The 8,505-nt window shown below is 39.0% G+C and overlaps 1 protein-coding gene across 2 annotated transcripts; it reads left to right on the top strand.

Annotated features, from left to right (window-relative positions):
• Positions 1-2,012: 2,012 nt before the first annotated feature.
• On the top strand, positions 2,013-7,210 carry timm17a (translocase of inner mitochondrial membrane 17 homolog A (yeast)). Of its 2 annotated transcripts, none has more exons than XM_056436479.1 (6): positions 2,013-2,047; positions 3,238-3,337; positions 3,802-3,865; positions 4,069-4,197; positions 5,159-5,269; positions 6,333-7,210. In XM_056436479.1, exons 1-6 carry the CDS (start codon positions 2,022-2,024, stop codon positions 6,407-6,409), a joined length of 507 nt encoding a protein of 168 aa, XP_056292454.1. In that variant the 5' UTR covers positions 2,013-2,021; the 3' UTR covers positions 6,410-7,210. The 2 variants fall into 2 exon arrangements, with proteins under 2 accessions (XP_056292454.1, XP_056292455.1); XM_056436480.1 differs by lacking the exon at positions 2,013-2,047 and adding an exon at positions 2,940-2,980.
• The last annotated feature ends 1,295 nt before the right edge of the window (positions 7,211-8,505 follow it).

Genomic DNA, 8,505 nt, shown 5'->3' with positions numbered 1-8,505 from the left:
TTATTGATGTTCAGCACCAGCAACGGTGATATGAGGAGAACCTGCAGACCATTTGCATGCAGGATGTAACTCAGTGAACATTCTTTTATATGTTTGGTGTTTTTATCCGGTTAACTGTATAGTTGAGTTCCAGGATGATTGTTTTAAGGGTTCTTCCTCACTGCAGCATGGCTGAATAACATGATAGAAATCAAATGACTTGAAGAATATGCACCATGTAAGCACATTGTGAGCTAATATAATAAAGGTTAAAATAATACTATCGAGAATGGCTTATTTCAGAAACATATTTATTATATTATTGGATCCTACTTTTAATGTTGGAACTGTCCAGGGGTGTTTGTATAGGATTCAAAGAAAGGGGGGGCTAAGCCCCAAGGGGAGTGGTATTTCTGGGCATGTTTGCATTTTTTTGGGGCCCTGGATATTCAATTCAATTCAATTCAGTTTATTTTGTATAGCCCAATATCACAAATTACAAATGTGCCTCAAAGGGCTTCACAATCTGTACACACAAACCTGATAGCCCGGCATTTTGTGAGGCAGCTCTCTAGTGGGGCAAAGTGGTACTACAAGCTCCTTAGGATATGATGGAGCATCACCAATCAAGGCTTTTTAGGTGAGGAGAAGAATTTTAAATGTGATTCTTGATTTTACGGGGAGCCAGTGTAGAGCAGCTAATACAGGAGTAATGTGATCTCTTTTCTTAGTTGTAGTGAGAACACGAGCTGCAGCATTCTGGATCAACTGGAGGGGCCTAAGAGACTTATTAGAGCAGCCTGATAATAAGGAGTTGCAGTAATCTAGTCTAGAAGTAACAAACACGTGGACTAGTTTTTCTGCATCTTTTTGAGACAAGATGTGCCTGATTTTTGAAATGTGATGTCATCACAATGTACTCTCACTCTAAACGGTGAGCATTTACACAGTGAGTGAGTAATTGTTGAATGAAACAGATCGCTCTCATAGATCACAACTAATATCCCTCCACCTGTCGCCTAATTTATAAGAGTACAAAAATGTGGACACAATAACCCAAATCAGGAAATAAAACAGGATGCAACTATGGTGCCCTATTTTTTTCAAAAAAATAACAAAAAGGCATTACATTTACTAACTTTTATTTGACAGGCGTCTTTAATGCTAACGGTGGCTAAGGCTCAGGGGTATTGTCAATTTGTAGTATTTAGAGCTGTCCATCATCTCAAAATGATTGCCAAAAAAAATCATCTCTCTGAATCTAAATTGAAATAATTCAAAGTGGTAGCCATACAACTAAGGTTGTTACATAATCCGGGAGAGTCCTATGTTTTTATATGTTAAATGATATCTGCTTCATTGTTGAACTAAAAATATAAATACATTGGGAATACTGAATGTGGAAAAGCGTCCCACTTCTGAGCTCTGTTGCCACACACAGTTTAAGCGGCGCTTTTGTGCCCGACATTCTTCTCATCTTAACTGCTTGTGTGTGTGTGTTTTCTGTAGTCTGATGTTGTGGCTTCTGTTGATAAGATGTACAACCAGTCATCTCCTCTGCAGTACCACAGATACCTGACATTCTCTATGTGCCACCCATCTATCACTGACGAAAGAAGATGTGCTACTATTACTATTATTTCTAAATCATATACAACTGTATCATGACTTGTTTAGCTATATGTCTGCAAAGCGTACCTCCTTCTCCCCAATGCTGGGAGTTGGGTTACTTTGGTATTGGACCTTTAGGGTCAACCATCAGTAGAAAACCACTGATTCATAAAACAACGGCTTGACGGGATCCCAACACATATTCCTTTTCTAATGCTAAATAAAACTCAGCAACAATCTAAAATGTGGATTCCCCATACCAAATAAATAACCTGCTCCCTCAATGTTTACATTTAGCTCAAGCGAACCTGTTTTTGCGTGCAAGTGGCGCTTTGCCGAAAACACACGAACTGCCCCTTTAAGGATCACGTTGCGTGGTGACGTCACACCGCCGATACGCGTAACGTCAGAGGGAACAGCGAAAGGACAAGATGGAGGAGTATGCCAGAGAACCATGGTGAGTCTTAAAACCAGATAAAACAGCCCTTTTTACCTTCTGCTTCACGAAGTCCTCTCTGTGAAGCAACTCCCACTTTCAGTGATGACACTTATCCTGATAGTACCACACGCGGTCTGACACGAAACGGCTCTAACCCGGGGTTCGACCTGTCGTTAGCACAGATGCTAACTCTGCCTAGAAACGTAATGCACCAGACGGTCGATGCTACATCACGTTGTTAGTGACCTTGTCGGTTTACTGACTCTCATGTCATTACATCTAGTTTATTAACGCTGGCCACTGAGTCTACGAGGATTATTAGTATGACATTGAAGCATTATGATCGACCTTGAAGCTGTGACTATATTTAATCAGTGCAGTTGATCACCAAGTGGCTTTCGTGTATTGCTAAACTAGATCAGCTAGCTGCCTGTTTATCTGTTGGGGGCAGACTGGGATTACGCAACAGCTGCTGAAGGAGAGTTATCTAATGTTTGTTGAAACGCAGGAACATAATTTAATCGTATCGATGTTGATGTCTTCATGTTGCCAGTGTTTAATATTAGTGACCCCTTTGTACTCGCGGTGTGGGACCCACTAGTCTCGAGTTCATTTTCTCCAGACGAGGTGGTACATCGTGTAATAACCAGGCAATACGGGCTTTTTCTAGAAATATATTTTTGGCATTGCTTTTTAAAATTAATTAACAGTGTTTAATGTGAGTAGCTTTCGAAAGGAATGAAAATAAACCTTTTTCAATTTACTTTAACTTTCTTTAAAAAAAAAACATAACTTGTATGGTCAGAAAGAGCAATGCACTGATAATCATCTTTAGTTTTCCTGCTTAAGTAGAGATGCCCGTAACCTAAAGAAACAGTAAAGATGGATATCGTACTTATAGTACTTCTCGAGATTTACAGAATGGATGTTTTTTCTCTTGACATGCAGTTTGTAAGTAATGTGATCATATTGTGTTTTTAAATGTCATTGTCCAAATGAAACACTCTCTGTAAACTTTTAGGATAAGCTTTATTTTATTTGCAAATTAGGAATGTGCTTGTTTCTCTGCCTCCAATCATACTCATGGGGCATATCGAGATTAAACCCACTGATTTATGAGATCATGGTGATGGCACGTGTAAATACAACTTCATACTCTGCACTGTGTATGACAATGACCTTTGCTAATGGCTGTCCTGTGCTTTTAGCCCCTGGAGGATCGTGGATGACTGTGGGGGAGCCTTCACCATGGGAGCTATTGGAGGAGGAATATTTCAGGCAGTAAAAGGCTTCAGAAATTCCCCCTCAGTAAGTTCAGTCATGTAGCTTAACACTGTTCTTAACTCTATTGCCTCAATCAAATACAACAAGTGTGACCTCCTCATACAGATCATAGTACATGCAGCATTTACAATCGTTTCCCACCTGTTTAGCGCACCATACTGTTTTGTTATTGTCAGAAAAGTATTGACACAGCCAACTATCAGATAATATGCCATTGTTTTAGCAGTGTTGTTTTCTGATAACATGTACATGATTTTAACTGCACTATATAGTAAAAAAACTCAATAAAAAGTGCATTAAAGTCTAATTTAATTGAAGCAATGTCATTACAGTTTAAAACCTACTTATTGAGACGGCATCTTTTTTCTTTTCTAAACTCTAGTAGTGTGATTTCAGTGACACTACATTTGGGCCTTCATCAAAAATGCAGATATCTGGAACTGACAAGGAATCTCCATTGATCTGTGTATCGTGTTGCTCTCTTGTAGGGAATGAACCACAGACTGAAAGGTAGCATGACTGCCATCAAGACCAGAGCCCCACAACTTGGAGGTAAGGATAACTGCTAAATTTAAATATGATCTACCTCAAAGGGGAAACCCTTGTATTTAGTATTACATATTAATTAATTCTCCTTTGCAAAACATACAGGGGCTGCTGTGAACTTAGTATGTCATGTTGATCTCTGTTTAAGTCTGCAGTTGTTCGCCTAACTGTCTCTGGGTGAACCCGAGTGTATCTTTTTTGGGTTGCAGGAAGCTTTGCAGTATGGGGAGGCCTCTTCTCCATGATCGACTGTGGTTTAGTAAAAGTACGAGGGAAGGAGGATCCCTGGAACTCGATTACGAGTGGGGCCATGACGGGAGCTATCCTTGCTGCAAGAAGTGAGTAAAAGGCTTGGGAGAAGCTGGCAATCATGAGTTCAACAGCAAAAGGCAAACAGTGGGGTTGCTGTTGTAGACTGAACACAGTTTAAAACCAAACCTACTTCAAATTTGCAAAGAGGCATCTCTAAGACCATTCAATGTTTGGCTACAGTAAAGGAAAGAGTAGATATGTCCAACTAGATACTCTTGGCCACATCCATCTATTGCTGATAATAAGTAACTGGCAATTCATCAGTACTTGACCCAGAAGTATAAGTAAAATTCAAAGTATTTCTTTGGAGCGTGTAGCTTGTGGATTACACATTGCACTTTTTAAAACTGTTTCCATGTATTTGGTTAGAAAAACCTAAAGAATAATCAACTTATTTTCCCGTCAATATTTTACAGACTTATTTTTGGGAACAGAATGTGGTCCTTTTTGGCTACATTAAAAAAAATGTAATGGTGAAAAATATATTCAGCTTGTTTGCAGTATTTTACTGAAAATGTTAAGATTAATCCCATTAAATAAGAGCGTTCTCTAGTATTGAGACTGCTGCATGTGAGCTCTTGTATGCCCACGTTCATTTTGAGCTAAGGTCTAATTAGACCCGACACACTTGTCTACTCGCACAGGTGTTTTCACTTTGTCTGATTAAACCTTTTCTCAGGGGCGATCTGTGCACTTGGCATCTTTTTCACCGCGCCGTTCATGTTGCTGCTCTTGCTGGGTCAGGAAAACATGGACTTTGGTGACCTTGTGTAATTCCCAGAAAGGCTCCACCTAATTTAAATCTGAACACAGTTATGTTGAAATGAACGGGGTTTTTTTTTAAAGAAGAAGAAAGAAGTTGATAATTAAACAGTGATTGATCTTTAACCCAGTATCGTTTCAATTGCTCTACATCTTATGTGGAAACTTCTGCACTGTGTGTGCGCTTGTGTGTTTAATACATTACGGTTTCCTGTTCCTCTGTAGATGGACCAATAGCCATGTTCGGCTCTGCAGCTATGGGAGGAATCCTGCTGGCATTGATAGAGGGCGCTGGAATCTTGCTCACTAGATTCGCCTCTTCACAGTTCCCAACTGGTGAGTCGTACTTCTGAAATGTGCCTTTTGTGTCATTGAATAATTGATCACGTAAAGGACATTGCATAGACAGAGAACACTGTTTAAATGATTCTGTGTACAAAGAAATATAAACAAAGTTAGTTATAAATCTCCCTCCCTTACATCAGCTAGTAAAACTCTGTAGTTGTGAAAGATGACCTCTGCTATGGCAATGAAAAGTACTGGCTGTAACTGCACTTTCACCGCTGTTTGCCCTTCATCTGACACCTTTTATTTTTGTTGACAACACTGTGGAGATACATTAGTCGACTCTCCACCTGCCAGCATGCTTTACACAAAACAACAGCATCCAATCCCATTGCAAACTATACCATGGAATATAAATAGCAGGTAATATGCGTTTTACGCAGAGTGGGTAAAATCTTGGTTTTAAGCTTGATCATCGGATATTTTCAGTTGAATTAGTGTTTGTTAAAATGTTGTACCAGACAATGTGTCATAGATGTTTACTAAATCACAGAACATCTTTTTTTAAGTGACATTTTTCAGCTGAATTACTTTGTTCTATTTTTGACAACTATTTACACCTGCGCTTAAGTCCAAATGTCAGTTGTAATAAAAGGTTTGATTCCAAACATTTAGGTTGTAATAGGATATTGTTTTTTGCAGTTAGTGTACAAAAAGTCTGTTTTAATATATATTTTTCATCTTTTGTTTCCACCACCTACAATTTATTTGCATAGCTGGACTTCTAGTATTTTGTTGTCCAGCTACGAGCAGCTCTTGCATTTCCATTGAGCTTCACATTTTAGATAATAACATCCAACTTCAACTATTACTTTGTTGCTTTCACTATTACTATACTTTATTTTCTAAATGGTTTTATGCAATAATGTATTTCTCCATTAACTGGACTCATTAGTTGCTGTGCTCCACAACATACTAAAATATGCCTAGAATTAGTATGTCCTATAGTATTGGGGCACAGCTCAGATGTTAATGTTATATTTAAGGATTTTGACCTCTTGGTTAACTGCCAACAGCTGTTCTCATTCTCAAGTTTACTTTTTCTGTCTCTCAGGGCCCCAGTTTGCTGAGGAACCCGCCCCTGCTCCCATGCCCACCTCTTCCTTTGGAGACTACAGACAATACCAGTGAGAGGGCTCCCTCACATCTTATCCACTAGGCCTTTTTGAATTCCTTGCTGAAGTTACAAAGAAGAAATGGAGACGTAAAATACCACACATCAGCGAATAGCGACTGCACCCAACTTTGCGGACCGTGTCAGAGAAGTGAAGGACAGAGTACATCTTCCTTCTTTCAAGAGCCATGTACAGATCTGTTCCTGTGCCATTCTCCGCCTTGTCATGTGCATCTGTTTCCCCGAATATGGGTTAAATACAAACACGTGGTGAGACTGGGGACGAGGTGTGTTTTTCTGTTTTGTTCATTCACGTTATGTACTGCATGTAGGCCAACATGTGGGAGCACCAGGCCGGAGAGCTTCGGGACAGTGTTGAATCGAGCAAAAACGTGTCACACGAGGACCAATTAAATTATTCGTATGGTATACTTCTGTGTATATACAGTAAAGGCTTCTTACTTCTCACTTAAAGTTTCATTTTTCTCAAATATGTGACCTGCTGGCCACTTTCATTTCGCTGGAATTTTTTTGTTTAGTTTTAATTGGGAGTTATGAAGGCAAACTGGTCACAATGCTATTCCTGGGATGAGTTTTGTTTTAAATTTAGTTATTTATTTGAGATGGAGGGTTGTTTTTTAATGTTCCAGTGCTTTTACATCCAAAACAAAGGTTTGGGAAATGTCGGTAATGACAAAGGGTGCCCGAGGAATTACAACTGAATGGAGAAACTCAAGCAAAGGGATTGATGCATACTGTATGACAACTGTATGATAGCTTATACTATGGTACAATAAATAAATAAGTTGTTACCCGTGTTTGGTGTAATTATAAATACAGTTATTCTATTGGTTCGCGTCTGTCTCATGAGAAATGTAGATAATGAATGTCAAACTTTAAGTGAAATGTGCTTTAGCTGCAATTCCCCACGATCCACGCAGCCTGTGCAGGACTGCTCACTCACCACTAGAGGGCAGTCCTCGCAAACTCATTCAGGCCTGTACTGCTTGGCCAAATGTGTGGAACTGGCTCTTTTATGAGGTGTTTACAGAAGCAACATAAGGGAGCGCTTTCCGCTCACATTCTTGCATGTTTGTGTCACTTACCTGTTTGAAGCCCCCTATGTGGTGAAGGACACAAAGCATGAGGCCATAGGGAAAGGAGGATTGATGTAACTTTACCTCACCAGCTTGATGTCAGGTCAGGGGTCCAAGAAAGAGCTGTACTCAAGCGCCAAGCATAAGTCACAACAAAATATATATTAATAAACAAACGATCAGACTGCAAATCATTCAAATATCGAGTTTTAGTCGGAACAAATGAATCCAGAACAATTTTGTTATATCTTAGATATTAAGTGTTTTAGGGTCATTTTTTAATTATGGATTTGAGCTATAAGTAGTTCTTTGATTATGAAGTGCACAGCCTGGAGCATAGTTTACCGATTGACAATATCATCTTGATATTGTAAGGGCTGTAGTAGGGCTTGTTTGGTCAAACCACCTCACTAAAATCCCCCAAAATATATGTTGTCTGAGAAGACTTCGAGGACCATGAGATACACATTCTTTTAAGAAATTAATATTTATTGGCCTTTTCACCTAAAAAAAAGAAGAATTTAAACAATTTGATCAAATAAATAAATTTCCCCTGAATATCTCATTAGGTCAAACAATGTGTCTGAAACCAGAAATGGAAAAAATGCTTAAGACTTGTGACTTCACTTGGACTTGCCCCAAAGTATTACAATAATGTTATATATGTATTGTGCCCAACCAATAACCCATACATGTTGATTTGTGTGTATGTGTGAAACCTGAACTTGACTATAAAGTTGCTCGTGACTTGCTTTCAATGACAATGATTTAGCCTTGGGACAAAAATACTTTCGACAGTTCTCACGGAGTGGGTCGTCTTAAAACATCATGATCAATGCAATAAGGATTTGGTGAAATCACTTTACACACAAAAACACGTCATCAGTTAGTATTTCACAAGGAGGGAGGTAACTCATCCTTCGAGAATGCGTAAAAATGTTAAATAAAACACCTGAAAGAAATGCGTTTGCAAAAAATACTAGTTGGTGTGTATTTCCACTGACACTCATCATTAC

This window comes from Pseudoliparis swirei, chromosome 18, assembly GCF_029220125.1.
Source record: "Pseudoliparis swirei isolate HS2019 ecotype Mariana Trench chromosome 18, NWPU_hadal_v1, whole genome shotgun sequence".
In the NCBI taxonomy this organism is placed as follows: Eukaryota; Metazoa; Chordata; class Actinopteri; order Perciformes; family Liparidae; genus Pseudoliparis; species Pseudoliparis swirei.
The sequence above is the reverse complement of the archived record's forward strand: the minus strand, read 5'-3'. Positions and strand labels throughout refer to the sequence as shown.